Consider the following 15,408-nt stretch of genomic DNA (forward strand, 5'->3'; position numbering starts at 1 on the left):
CTTATTGATCTAAAAAGTTAATACCTACTAAGGTCAATATAAGATCTCAAGGGTCAACAAATCTGGATTCGAACTTCCACTTCCTTTCACATATTAATATTGCTGAAATGGGTACAACTGTGTTTGGAGAAATCAAGAAATCATCGTCAGGACGCCAGAATAATCCTAAGAAATAGACCAAGGATGTTAAAAACATATATGCAGAGTTTTAAAAGTCTGTTACTGTAGAATTTTCAGAGACAGTGACCTTTAGATATAAATCCTAGTATTACACAATTTGGGCAGTTAAATAAGGAGAAACAAAAATAACTGAAAATTGTTTTTACAAGTGTTTTGCCTCTTCATGCTATTGACGTATGGAATCTCTCACTCTCTGTAAACATATATATTTGAGAAACTATGATGTGAAGTAATTTTTCAAGAATAGATTTTAGGCACTGTTAAATATAGAGAAAAAAACTGTTTTAATTGTAAAATTAAACAGTAACATTTTAGGAACTTTGGAAGAGAAAAAAAATAGGAACCATTTCTATTATCATGATGCACCCTGTTGTGTTTTTTTTTAGACTGCAAAATTAAAGAAAATATTGACTATTGTTATAATAAGTAAAATGGTCTATGCACTCTTACACATCTTAAAGATGGCACATGGGGGTGAATCACATGGACACTGGGACCATGTCCCCATATATAATCACATATTTCTTGGAGTCATAACACTGAGTGATTTATTAACCTGATCCTTTCAATAGCCAAATAAAAGTTCATCTTGTTCTTTTCAGAATTACTAGAAGTACCGAGGGAAGGAGAGGAAAGAAAGAGGAAACAAACTTTCCTAAAGCATTTACTAGTGCCAAAACCTAAGCAAGATGCTCTAGATATACACAGGTCCTGTTAGTTACTGGAAAGGCCAAATTATTGACAGTGGTAATATAAAAGTTAGAAAGGAGAGGCCAGGTCTGCAGCAATGACGATATTACACTATGGGTGGTCAATAAATATGAAGACCACTGTGACTGCAACGTACTTAAAAAAAAAAAAAACAACCTTATTTTAGAACAGTTTTAAATTTACAGAATAAAATTTATGATATACAGAGCTCCCGTATACTTAATATCCAGTTTCCCCCATAATTAACATCTTATATTAATTACTGTGGTACATTTGTCATAGCTAATGAACCAATACTGATAATTATTATTTACTAAAGTCCATACTTGGTTCATATTTCCTTAGTTTTTGTCTAACGCCCTTAGGCATTGTGTCTAATGTTTCAGGATCCCATCTAGGATACCACATTACGTTTAGTCACCCTGCCTCCTTAGGTTTCTCTTGGTTGTGACAGTTTGCAATGTTCTTTAAGCACATACTTTAGAAATGAGATAAATACATTTCCTGACTTGCATCTATTGTCAACACTTAGATGAAAACACATGCAGCAGAATTATCTTTTGTTACAGATCTAAGGAGTATAAATTTGAGAAGTGAACAGAGATAAATGCCTGGCAGAAAAGAAAGCAAACGATATTGACTCTTTAATGTGCCCATATAAATAAGAGAGAAAGTTTCATTTGTCACAAATTCTACAAGATTATAACCACTGACCTGACCCATAAGCCAGCTACTCTTCCATCTCATCCCATTATACTGTTACAAGCCAGGGTTTTAATTGATTGATTATGAGGCAGTGAAGTGGACAAGAACAAATAGTATGGCAGAGGAGGAAAAACTACCCATGTATATTTGTTCTTTCTCTTCTTTACTATAAAGTTGTGATGAGAAAGTGGTTGTCCAGTTGGAACTGTATTTCCCAGCCCCCTTGCACTTGGTGGCACCATTCTACTAGTTCTTGCCAGTGGAATGTATGTAGCATCAAGGTGTGTCACCTGCTGTCAATGGAGCTTTAAAATCGGGTGTGACTTCTCCATTCTCTCTTTGCCTTGGGCACCGGCAAAATGTAGAGGCCTCTAAAGCCAGGAGTTGGGCAGAGCTGCCAAGTGGGAGAGACCTGGAATTTTGACTCACCACATGGAAGTCCCTCTGCTCATAAGCAGCAATTGCACTGGACTATTCCCAGAGTGAGAAATAAACTTCACCGCATCAAGCCACTGGGGAATTTGAGGTTTGTCATAGCAGCTAGTGTTATTATGAAAAGTAGCATAATAATGGAAACTAACCTTTACTGAGCACCTATGATAGACAACATGCGCTGAGTGTCTGTATAGTTTACTTCGTGTAACTCTCACAACAACCTCCACAGAGAAGACCGGCAAACATTTTTATATATTAGGAAATGAAGACATGGAAAGGCGAAGGAACTTGCCCAAGGTTTCCCAGTTTTTAAGTGGCAGAACAAGATGTGAAGCTGGGGTCTGTCTAGTTACAAAGCTCCAGGAACATTCCATTTTGCTTCACTGCAGGTGAAAGATAGGTGATCCAACTTGGCACTGGATTAAAAAAATAATTCCTATGCATTTTACACACGTAACTTTTTTTGGAATCCTCAAAGGACAGCAAAAATTATACCTGTGCTCTTCCTACTTTTTATGTGGTAGACACGAAGTCCCAATTTACAACGGGCAGGTGTGAGATGATTATTTCACTCAAATTTGTTAGCATTTTCCAGATCAAGACAACATTATACCAAAATGTCAAAGAGAAAGATCCACTCCACCTTTGTAGCCTGCTGATAATCTTACAGTGTTTAATTTGAGCAGAGTCCAGCAACTCATGGAGGGCACGAAAGAACTGCTGCGCCACAAGGTTTACAGTTAACAAAGGAGAGAACAGAAAGACTGACTTGTTTGCACAACAGTGTGAATTTAAAGAACTATATGGGGTGTGCATCCTACACGAAATCCAAGTAGGAAGAAAAATAAAGCACGGTACCTTGTACACAGCAATAAGAATGAGGGGATTCATTACAGTAAGAAAATTCACAGCTGGCAGGCAGTATCAGTGAGGCAACAAGATATGTGGTCCATCTTCTTCATGCTTACCTTTTAGAGTCATAATGTTTGGGGGAAAAAAAAAAGGTCTCCTTTTTTATATTAACAAAGTCACTCCAGTCAATCTCTTTAACTCACCTATGTGAAAAATTTGGATGATACTGTAAAAGTCCTATGCTAACACCGGTGAGAAAAATTGGTGAATCTTTTAAATTTGTGTATCCCTCTTATAACAGAGTTTTGTTTGTTTAAGTAACAGGTTCTAATCATCAACAGGTTTGCACAGAGCATCGAACATCAGAGATAATTCACAGATATGCTAATGAGGAAGAGGGAAACATTAAATCAAATAAAACTTAATAGCCATTCTAGTTGGTGAAAATTGATGGCATTTGGGGTAGTATTCAGGGGATCAGTCTACTTAATCTGAACACACAATCTCCATTTTGGATAAGCTAATGTATTGATTGAAACAATGAAGTAATAGATGTAAAAAGATGTACTAAAAGTAGATGGAAAATTTCAAAGCAGATTATATAGTATTAGTCCTAATATTAGCATTATTATTTACAGCACATAACGCAAGATTGAAAACTACCAAAGACTATAAAGCATTAAAAATCTCTATAATGTATTATGTAAAATACTTACACATCTGACTATTAAAATGGATAGGTGAATTAGAGAGGTTATTCTGAAATAATAAAAAGTTTGAGGGAAAATGTTTTTAAAATAAATGTTATCACTTTCAAGTATACTTAATAACTAAGATGACTGTTACATATACCATAGGACACACTATAGAAATTCTCATAGGCCACATACTTGCCCCAATGGTTTACCCACTTTGCTCATGGTTTACCCACTTCCCTAGCTCACCCTTTATTTATTCCATAAGGCTCATCTATTCTGAGTCTTTCCCTGACACTGTGAAAGAGACTTAATTACTTCCTCCACCCTGCTTCAAAAACACTAATTATATTCATCATGGGGATTTATAGCTATGTATTTCCCAAACAGATATTTTGCCAAGATATCCCAGCTTATCAAAGGAACTTTATATTCTAAGTGCCTAGAAAGGGGCCAGGGTCTGTTCCTTCCTAAATTACATAAAATCTATTTTCCTTTTCAGGTGGGTTGATTATCTCCCCTACCTGACTCCCAAATGCAAACCTTGCTAATAATATTCATTTAAGGCAATATTTTTCTTGTTATTCCAGAGACTGACTTAGCCCAATCCAGATCTAATGAACCCTAACTAATTTCTTAGGGCCCAAAAATTGTTTTTGGAATAAATGTTAAGGTTCCACTGTGCTCTGTTCAAGTGCCAAGTGTCGCAAACAGCATTGAAAATGGGAATAAAAACAATTATTAAGGTCAACTTAAAAGGTGTATTGTAGGGCTTCCCTGGTGGCGCAGTGGTTGAGAATCTGCCTGCTAATGCAGGGGACACGGGTTGGAGCCCAGGTCTGGGAGGATCCCACATGCCGCGGAGCAACTGGGTCCGTGAGCCACAACTACTGAGCCTGCGCATCTGGAGCCTGTGCTCCGCGACAGGAGAGGCTGCGATAGTGAGAGGCCCGCACACCGCGATGAAGAGTGGCCCCCGCTTGCCACAACTAGAGAAAGCCCTCGCACAGAAACGAAGACCCAACACAGCAAAAATAAATTAATTAATTAATTTTAAAAAAAACCTCCTACCCCCAACATCTTCTTTAAAAAAAAAAAAAAAAAAAAAGGTGTATTGTATGTGGACAAAAATAACCTTTTAATGTGAATCAGGACCTTAGGCAATTGATTGTGATGAGATTACCAACATGGAAGATAATGTTAAGACTACCCAACAGTATGCTTATTTTTCCTCCAAAAGGGACAGTCTTCAAAAAGCTTTTTTCCTTGTCTGGCTTTAGGGTGGTTTCTTCCTCTCTCTAAATAAACAGATATTTATTTAACTATGACTTAGAATTTACATCTCAAGATGCAAAAGGGCAACACAGTGCCAAACATGAATGATGACCCACGATGACAGTCTCTTTGACAATGACTTTACTTAGAAAAACCTATCCTTCCATAAAAAAATTATTTTTTAATGTTGACTTTGTTCCCTTATGGCAACGTTGGAAAACACTGTACCCAACAGGAAATACAGGCGAAAACAGAGCACACAAAAAAAGCCATTTTTAAAGCTCATGCCCGTCAAGTTTTCCATTTGGTATAAGTCGTATACAAAATCTTAGTCCAATGTGAACTCATGCTGTGAAAATTCTGTGGCACCCACCTCAGAAAATTCTGTTAAATACATAAACACTGCTGTAAAGAAAACTTCTGGGCACTAGAAGTCAGACTCAAAGGGAAAATAAACCTGATTAAAAAAAAAATCCCAAGGAAAGTTATATAAGCACAGTGCAATAAGGTCATAAGCTTAACCGTCCTTCACTGTAATATTTGAAAGTAAATTGGCATTTTAGCGACCTGCTTTGGTCGTCTTTCTTTTTCTCAACTCACAGAGATGCAACAGAGTAAGAATGGCTTCACATGTATCTTACGAACCAACTCGCAAAGTGATAGGCATTACGGGGTAGGACACCTTTAAAAATGAGTATAATACTTTTTAATGGATTAAAAATGAACCCTATGAATTCCCTTGGACCACCTAAGGAGAAGGTTCTCCAAATAGGGTTTAAATGACATCCTTTTCTTACCACTGTGGAGCTCACCAATATCTCAGGGAACCTCACAAAGTAAATTTAAGCACAACTTGAAAATACTCTTTAAGAGCTTCACCCTAAATGACAACCTCCTCTGTTCTTTTCAGAGCAGAACCACAGCTTTTTGAGAAGTAAGACTTTGATAGGGTTGTAATTATAAAGTGATAACTACACATTAAAATGATTCTTTTACCACTGGGTAGACTTTTAAAAACTCACGGGACATGGTCAAGTAATTCTCAGCAACTAAAAAAATACCTATTCTAGCAGAGATATCTTTAAGGTTCTGAAAGCATAACCACTTATTCCATCACCCAAAATGATGAATAGAGAAACTTTTTCTAGAGATAACTTTTTCTGTCAGAAAGTTTAACATTTCTAAAGAAAAATCTTTTCTCTAAAATATATGTGGCTGGATAAAATAGATGGTTAATATCAACCCAACCGTATAATCCCATGTTCTGTGTAATCCCATTTTTTGTTCCTATATTGTAGAACAACATAAAGTGTTAACTTGTTATTTCTGCACTAGTTTAAACATGGCAGTGCCTTTCTGAATTCCAATCTGTGCCTAAACAAAATTATTCAGATTAAAAATCTGAATCAGTGTTTATAGACAGAACATCCTCTACTCAGATGAACCAAGACTGGGGTATCTTGTCTTTCTAGCTCGGCATCTCTGAAGCATCTGACACTCAGCAGAGTTCAATGAAAGCTTTGCTGAATAAGTGAAATACAATATTTGCCTTCCTTCATATAATACTGTACCACTCTCACTAATATTACAGAATCAGAGATTTATTCTTCTACCAACTGATAACAGCTCTAAGAGCAAGGAACACACAATTAATACTTTTGGGGTCTACGTTCCCAGGAGTCTTTATAAATATGACTTGTCAGTAAATGGAGGGGAAAACAACAACAACTTTCTTACATTTCCTGAGATGTTAGCTCAGTTCCAAAGCTAGCTTGTAACTTCAAACATAGTTTTAGGCATTATATTTTATTATTGTGCATTGTTTCAACCATTAATCTTTTCTGTAGATGATAAATTAATACATTCAAGGATTTATATTTTTGAATCAAATTATTACATAGTAAACACTCAAAATACTTCTTGAAGAAAAGAATTAGGGGAAAAAGGAGGAAGGGGGAGAAGAGAAGAAAGAAGATTAATTATGATGAGGAGGAAGAGAGAGAAGAATAAGAAAATGTCAGTAGACATGGAAGAAACTCCTGAAAAAATAAAGAAAATGACTGACTTTTGGTTTGGTAAAAACATGGTCTCAATAGATACTTCCAAACCTGACTAAAATTTCTAAGTGAGTTCTATAGTGAGTTGATTAAAATAAGAATATTTTATCAAGAGCCAAAAGATAGAATATGATAAACTGGCAGTATCATACTCCATAATCCCCATATAACCCCATGAAAGGCTCACGTAAACTCCATCAATAGTTCAGCCAAGGCTTTGAGACAATTAAAGATACAAAGGAAGGCACTTCACATCTTAAATGCATTTGTTCAGATTCTTTAAATAAGTTCTGAACATGAAACATTTTGTTTGGTTTTTAAAAATGTAAGCCGATACCACTACTGATTGCTTTTCCTGTATGAACTCTTAAAAAAAGACATAGACACAGTAGAAACAGAAACAGTGGTGTACATAAATTATCTAATTCTCATTAAAATGCTGTAATTCTAAGACCTGTTTTCCAGAAGAAAAAGAAGTACTCCATATGTTTCTCTATTTGGTTAAATGAATGAAGATTTTGATGAGGTAATCATATAAAGCAAAAATAATCTGAATGCATGTAAAATAGGCCTGTGGAAGTATATTCTTTATTTTGTTTGTTTATTTTTTGTTTTTTGTTTTTTTTGTGGTACGCAGGCCTCTCACTGTTGTGGCCTCTCCCATCGCGGAGCACAGGCTCCGGACGCGCAGCCTCAGCGGCCATGGCTCATGGACCCAGCTGCTCCGCAGCATGTGGGATCTTCCCAGACCGGGGCACGAACCCGTGTCCCCTGCATCGGCAGGCGGACTCTCAACCACTGCGCCACCAGGGGAGCCCGGAAGTATATTCTTAAAATGGGAAGTATCTGCAGCTTAAAATTAGGTATTAACTATAACATAGTATTGAAATATTGAAATTGAAGTAAAATCCATATTTTTAATTAAAAAAAAAACATGTCAAAGGGTAAAAACTTTGGTAAAAATGTACAGAACTTCCAGCTATAAGATGAATAAGGCCTGAGGATCTAATGTAAAATATGGTGACTATAGTTGATAACACTGCATTATATAATTGACATTTGCTAAAAGAGTAGAACTTAAATGTTTTCACCAAAGGAAAAAAAAAAAGATAAACATGTGAGGTGATGAATGTGTTACCTAAGTAGATGATGGGACTCCTTACACACACACACACACACACACACACAAATGAGAGACAGAGAAAATCTTCATAGAAAGGAAATGGGACTGCCAAGGGAACTCTCAAATAGAAATGGACTAGGGCTTCCCTGGTGGCACAGTGGTTGAGAATCCACCTACCAATGCAGGGGACACGGGTTTGAGCCCTAGTCTGGGAAGATCCCACATGCCGCAGAGCAACTAAGCCCATGTGCCACAACTACTGAGCCTGTGCTCTAGAGCCCGTGAGCCACAACTACTGAAGCCCTTGCGCCTAGAGCCTGTGCTCTGCAAGAAGAGAAACCACTGCAATGAGAAGCCCACGCACTGCAACGAAGAGTAGCCCCCTCTCGCCGCAACTAAAAAGAAAACCTGTGCGCAGCAACGAAGACCCAACACAGCCAAAAATAATAAATAAATAAATTTATTAAAGAAAAAAAGAAATGGACTAATCTTCTGTATCAATTCTATGACAAATAAGACTTGGGTAGAAAATATTTCTTTTATGAAAATAACTTATAAATACATAACATTGGTATTATTCTTACTCAGAAAATCTACCATTGCATTTCCCTAATAAAACAAGATATACAAGAAATTGTGATAAACGTGCAATTTTTAAAAAAGAATGTTAAGTGGTGTTAAATATAGGGGAAAATATATTTTGACAAAAATAAAGTGGTATAATGTAGTCCCTTTAGGCTTACTGGATAGGTTCCTAGCTATTCTTGTTGCCAAGTATTGCCTAACTAAGGTAAGATAAATAATTATTATAGCTCCTAAATAGACAATTCTCAAATCCAATATCACCAATATTAGCAGACACAGCCATACTTATTACCTGTATTTCACAGGGAGTGTAGGTGTTAACAATACAAGCTACCTGCCTGAATATTTGTACACATGTGTAGTTATACATATATAAACATGTATATGAGATTCAATGAGATGACTTATCCAGTTCAAACAGACACAGACGAAAAACTAACACTGAAAACAGGACTTCTAACTCAAATTCACCATGCACAGGTGTTAAAATGCAGATTCTGATTCAGTAGATCTGAGGAGACCCAAGATGCTGCATTTCTAACAAACTCCCAGGGGATACTGATGCTGCTGGTCCCAAGCCCCACTTTGGGTAGAATGGAACTAACCCATTTCTCTATAGACTGATACAAAATTAAGCAAAGTGACAATGTATGTTTACACTCAGAACCTACCTGAAGTGAAGATTTCTAGAGAGAAAAAAAAAAAAACTTTTGTGTGGCAATTTACAAAATCTTTCTATATACATTATTTTATTTATGCCTCTCACAAACTCTAGAAAATAGGTATCATCATCTTTATTCCTCAAATAAAATATGATCATAAACTTGGTTTTAAGCTCAGATTTATAATCACAAGTGTCCATTACCACCAGCCTAATGGACTGGCCATTGTCTGTGTAAAGCCCTACCAGGTACAAGGACTAATAAGTCCCCATTTGTTCTGGGGATATCCTCAAGGAAGAATCTTTGGGATTGCATGCCAATTGTTAAGGAAATTAATGACAAATTTCAAGCTCCCTGCTCCTGAATGACTTTTAATAAGGCTATAATTTCTCCTGCATCTTCACCATCCAATCCTTCTATTCCTTTCAACTAGTAAAAGGACTAAATCTTGGATTATTATAATATACCTCCTAATATGTCTCCTTGTTCCCATTCCTCTGCCACTCCTCCCCTACAATCCTTGTCCTCTATGATTCAGATCAGGCCACTTGCCTGTTGAAAGCTCTCCAGTGGCATCATACCCTACAAGTCAAATTCAGACACCCGGGGCCCCCCAAAATCTTACCCTATGTGGCTCTAACCTAATTGTGTACCATGCCTATCGCTCACTCTGCTTCAGCCACACTGATCTTCTTTTTGTTGCCTGAACACCCCAAACGTCTTCTCATTTCAGAGCCCTCGTGCTTGCTTTTTCCTCTTGGAATCATCAGCCTCATGTGTGCTTACGAATGGCATCTTTGTGCAGTTCAAGACTCAGCTTACAAGGCACTTGTCTAGGAGGTCTTTCCTGACTAGCTAACCTAAGATAGATTTCACTAGCTACTCTTTCATACCCTGCTTCATTTTGCCACCATCTGAAATAATCTTGTCCATTTATTTATTAATTAAAAAAATGTCTGTCTCACCCTGCTTCCCGGCTCCTTCCTGTTCTGATACATAAGCTACCTGGGAACAGGGACGTTGGCACATGGCACACAGTATTCAATAGTTAGTTTCTGAAGAAAGTATATGAAAAGGAACTTAACAGATGTGAGAACATGACTTATTCTGACTACAACAGGTCACTTTGGTATGTGGTCATCTAGGTATGTGGGGCTCATTCATTTTTCAGTGTGGTTTATTGGTTAAGAGCATGGAATCAGCATGGAACCAGATAGTCTGGTCGTACTATTTCCTAGCTCGATTAGTAAGTGTGGGCAAATAACTTAATCTCTCTGTACCTTGGGTTGTGGTAAGGATTAAAGAGGTAGTAAATACAGAGTAATGAGAACAGCGTGTGGACCATATTAAGCGTTCAATAAACACTGTATGATGTCTACATATGTCCAATCGCTAGTCCAGGGTGGGGAACCTGCGGGGCCCTTGGGAAAGGATGGAACACCTCTTATTCATGGCAGGAAGGCTGGCAGAGGCACAGCACCCAGTTGTAGAGAGATCACTGACCAAATGGGACATCAGAGCTAGTGGCTTGAAGTGACGATTGAGAGAAAGGGTGCAAACCCATAAGGCTTGGATACTCGGGGATGGCAGAAGCAAAGCTGGTAAATGGTGCAGATCACTCTTCAAAGATGTGAGGCTACTGACTGTAGACAAACACTCTCCTGGTTCCAGAGATGTACTGCCAGGTGCACTGGGCCCATTTAGGGTATAGGCTGGGACAGTGGTGAGTATCTTAAACTACCTGTTTACATACTGAAAGAAGAGAGTGAGCCTTGCATTTCTGCCCATGTATAATTTCTCTTTCAGCCTATTTCTTTTATTCATCATACAGCTTCCATTAGTTTTGTGCCTATTGTAATTCTGGGCTACTTAATTCAGAGAAAAAAATAATCATAATTTCAGCATTAAGGGCAGATGACCCAAAGTTTTAAATATTAATGCCCTGACCTCAAACAAAATAGGTATCGCCATAGCTAAGAGTCATATCTGACTATTAATAGTAGACGAAAAAAGAAAGAGTCACTTTTTATTCACAGGTTCTGGGACAAGAATTTATAAAAATGCTAAACTGGATCATGTCAATGGCTCATACAACCACCAGAGTGTTTGGTCTTTGATGGTCACTCCCAAGGAAGTTTGCTAATGAGCCTGATAATTGTGCCTCTCGATGTCAGTCTCAGAGTGAGATGTCCTAGCGTCAGCTCTTTAGTTCTGTATCATATATTCTTCCATCTGTCTCTTCATTTCTAAATGGAGTTGTTCAATTAACTTGTAACCTCATCAGTTTTCTCAAATAGAAAGGAAGCCACGGAAGAAACCTGACTGGTATTAAACTCGATATATATCAAGGTGTAAATGGCGCTTAGAAATAATCATGTATTGATGCATTTGCTCAGACCAAGTACATTCTGGACATAAGTCCCCCTGTTCAGCAGCTATTCTTAAAGAGACAATAACTGCCAATTTGAAAAAATAACTTTTAAAAATGTCAAAAGTGACTCAAGAATTTTAGAAGATGAATTTACTAGGAAGATGCTAGTGGTCCATATGCTTTCTATTCTATTCCACAAATAATTGATTATATATAATAATAAAAATTTCTTTTATGATATTTGCCAATAATGGTCAAGAAAAGTTTACCGATTTTTGTCGAAATCTTTTGCCAATAATTTTCAGAGATAACCACTTATGCTGATGAAAACATAAAAATGATGACTTTTCCAGAGCCCTATTTGCTTTCTAAGCACTTGAATATATATGACCTAATTTTACATTATAACAACCTTATTGGATACATAGAATCTGATGTCAGGTTTCCATCTGGCAAATAAAAGAACATGTACAGAGAGGTTAAGTATTCCTCAAAGTCACACAGCTGACTAATAGCAGGGCCAGAGGATGTGATTGCTGTCTCTTTCTCCAATTCAGTACATCAGACAATAATTCCTATATTTTGTGGCCAAGTAAAATTTCAAAAAACATTTCAAAGGGCCCAAATAGGGTTGCCAATTTTGTTATTTTTCCAGGTAAAGAAAAAAAAAATATATATATAACTTCTACCCACTATTTCTATCATATCATAAAACTAAAATAGGAAATAGGAAAAACATGATCTTAGAAAATAGGAAAAATAGGAAAAACATGATCTTAGAAAACGTGTAGTTTTTCAAACTAATGACGTTTGCTTTCTAAGAAAATTACTATTTTTTACTTTTTTCCTCTCATTTTGCTGTGGACTGATGAAAACTCTTGTTGTGGTCCAGAACCAGTTCTTAGACCAATACTTGCAAACCATTTCCCTCTTTTGTGCTGCTTCAGAAGTCATCATAGCTCTTCCACAACTATGCCTTCTTGCATTTCACAGTCTTTAAGAAGAAATCAGTAAGTGCTAAAAGTTTTTCCTTTTGAAAGATGCTGTTCCTCTACTGATACTGTAACAAGATTATTACTATCATAAATTTACATCACGAACACAGAGCTGTTGATTGACTGGATATAACTAGGCTGAGTGCTAGCAGGGAAGCAAGAAATGGAGAAGCAACATGGTGCCCGCCACAATTACTTTTTTCCCCCACATTACAGTAAGAAGCAAGGGCAGGAAAAATGCTTTGTGCCTGCTTTCTCATTTCTCCACCCACTTTCAAACTCATCCAAGGAAATGAATCATGATGACTTCTGTCTAGCTGTGTGCCACATCTGTCTTTACCTCCACAAAGCCCACTCTTATTCCTCCTCTTAGACTTGGTTTTACAGTCTGTGAGAAGTTCCCAGGCTTTTATATATGTATTATGAAACATACAGATATCTAATTTTATAAAACTTCAGAGTTAATTTACCATTGTATTCTACTAAAAAGTCCAAGGGAACTGAGGTTGGTTTTGGGGACACTCTTAAATTGGCATTTTCAATGTTGACTGTATTGATAGTTTGATGTCACATTTTAGTACACACCAAAGGAATAACTATCAAATCATGATCCTATAACCTTGATCAGTGCATGATCTTCCAGAATCTGTGATCCTCTTTGTTGATTTCCTTCAGCTTTGGGAGGGAGCTACGTGAATGGTGTTGTGAAAGAGAAAAGGCAGCCCAATCAGCCAAATCAATTCCAAATGATTAACGATTTCTTTTATGAATGGCCAGTGATCAGTGTCATAGCAAGAATATCTCCAACCCAACCCAGTCCCCTGAGGAAAGAGGCTCACCAATGGGATGCTATGTCAAAGAAGGTTCTCTGATGTTCAACAAGTATAGTGACACCTTCCCCAAAATAACACTTCTTAAAAATTCCTTTAACACAAATTTCAATCACAATACTTCTTTTTCCTATGAAAGATAAATGCCTGTATATCATCAAATGACCACACATTAATAATAATACTTATATTTATATAGTGTTTTATGGTGTATAAACTATTTTAACTTATGCTATCATTTCGTAGGAATATTCTGCAACAGACAGTACTACTTCCATTCTACTGAAGAAGAAACAGACTAAAAGAAGTTATGTGATTTGCTTAAGGTCACACAGACAAGGGCCAGAACCCAAGGCTGGTCCTTTGACCTCACGCTCAGGGCGCTGCTCATTATATACATTCTTTGTAAGGACGGTCACTTCTTAAGGTGAGCCCAAGGAATAAAAGAATTGAAAGCTGGCTTTTATTCCAATCAGGGCAGAACGCCAATCTATCAATAACCTCAGAAAGAAGGGCTGCTCATACTATTAAAAAATCTGGGAGGGTTGATGATTTTCTTCAGTTTTCTCACCATTACTATAATGCCAACGCCATTTGTGCTCATTCTATTTGATTTCTTAGAATTCATCACATAAGCCAGCCAATATAGGATAGTCATGAATTCAAGCAAGGGAAACACTGGCCATTCACAAATCATTTGGAATCATTTTCATTATACCTGCTCTTACAAAATAAATATTACTTTTGTAACACTAAATTAAAAAAAAAAATCAATGGAAATGTTGTTGACCACATATTTTTGTTGTCCATATACAGGGCAAGAGGTATCCACAAATATATAAAATAGATGACATGTAATCTAAACTTTGCAAATAGCTAAATAATAAGAAACTGATAAGTATAAAGGGGTTAATGGATATTTATTTACTAGGTAAAAAAAACACTCATTGTGTGAAACCTCAATAAATAAAAAGCATGTCTATTTTAAGTAGACTCGTCCTAGAAGTCAAAATAGGGCTGCGTTTTCTGAAATTAGTAACTAGTGTTCATTCAACCCAAAAGTTTGGACAGTATTAACTAACACATAATACAATTATCATAACTTTTTTTTTCCATATCTGATTACAGGCTCTGTTCATGTTTAAAATATATATATATATATATATATATATATATATATATATATATATATATATGGGATCATTAGGAATCATTTCCAACAGCAGGACAAACAAGCAAGGTAAACTTGGTATTTCTTCTCCCCTGGTTCACATCATTTAGACTGATTAAAATGTTAATTTTTACATACGTGAATAAACGTAAAGGAGCAAACAACTGGAGACAGCACCGTGTGCTAGCAATCATTGCAGGTGGGTAAACTGACAACATGTAACCGCATATTAAGACAAATGTAGAATTTAGACAAAGTATTCCATCTCTTTTCAGATGTATACTTTTAAACCTCAGGAACTGTTTTCAGTAGATGTCATGCCTTTTAACTTGAAAAAGGTAAGCGCAAATAAGCTCCCAATTGTCTCCCCAATATGTAAACCACATCTCGGGCTGCTGTCTCTGCTACTCCTTTGAAGTTTCCCTGAAATGTCATGTGTTGTGAAGACTGCTGTGCATAAGCAAGACAATTTGCTCACTCTCAGAATTCTTACCGGTTTCCACTGCTATCTGGTACCCAGCCTCTAGTCTCCGAGATGACCTTTCCAGCCTCTCTGTGTTATCGAGCAGATGTGCCCTCTGAAAAAGAAAAAGGGAAAAAAATCACACAGTCGTCTACAACGTTCTTTTTTTTGCCTTAAAAAAAATAATGCCGTCGTATGCCCTAACATTTCAGGGGGTGGGGGGGAATCACAACCCATTATAGATAATTTTTAGCACATCTTCCTTTATACAAACCACTACAATGAACAGATTTTTCAG

General features: G+C 36.8%; 1 protein-coding gene across 1 annotated transcript in view; it reads right to left on the minus strand.

Moving 5' to 3' along the window:
- The window catches only part of VTI1A (vesicle transport through interaction with t-SNAREs 1A), a 350,516-nt gene that overhangs the window by 257,638 nt on the left and 77,470 nt on the right, over nt 1-15,408 (minus strand). Inside the window, exon 5 of the mRNA XM_007469624.1 lies at nt 15,141-15,225. Coding sequence (XP_007469686.1) covers nt 15,141-15,225 — 85 coding nt within the window. The remainder of the gene's footprint in view (nt 1-15,140; nt 15,226-15,408) is intronic.

The sequence above is a fragment of the Lipotes vexillifer genome, unplaced genomic scaffold, assembly GCF_000442215.2.
Source record: "Lipotes vexillifer unplaced genomic scaffold, Lipotes_vexillifer_v1.1 scaffold240, whole genome shotgun sequence".
Lineage (NCBI taxonomy): Eukaryota > Metazoa > Chordata > Mammalia > Artiodactyla > Lipotidae > Lipotes > Lipotes vexillifer.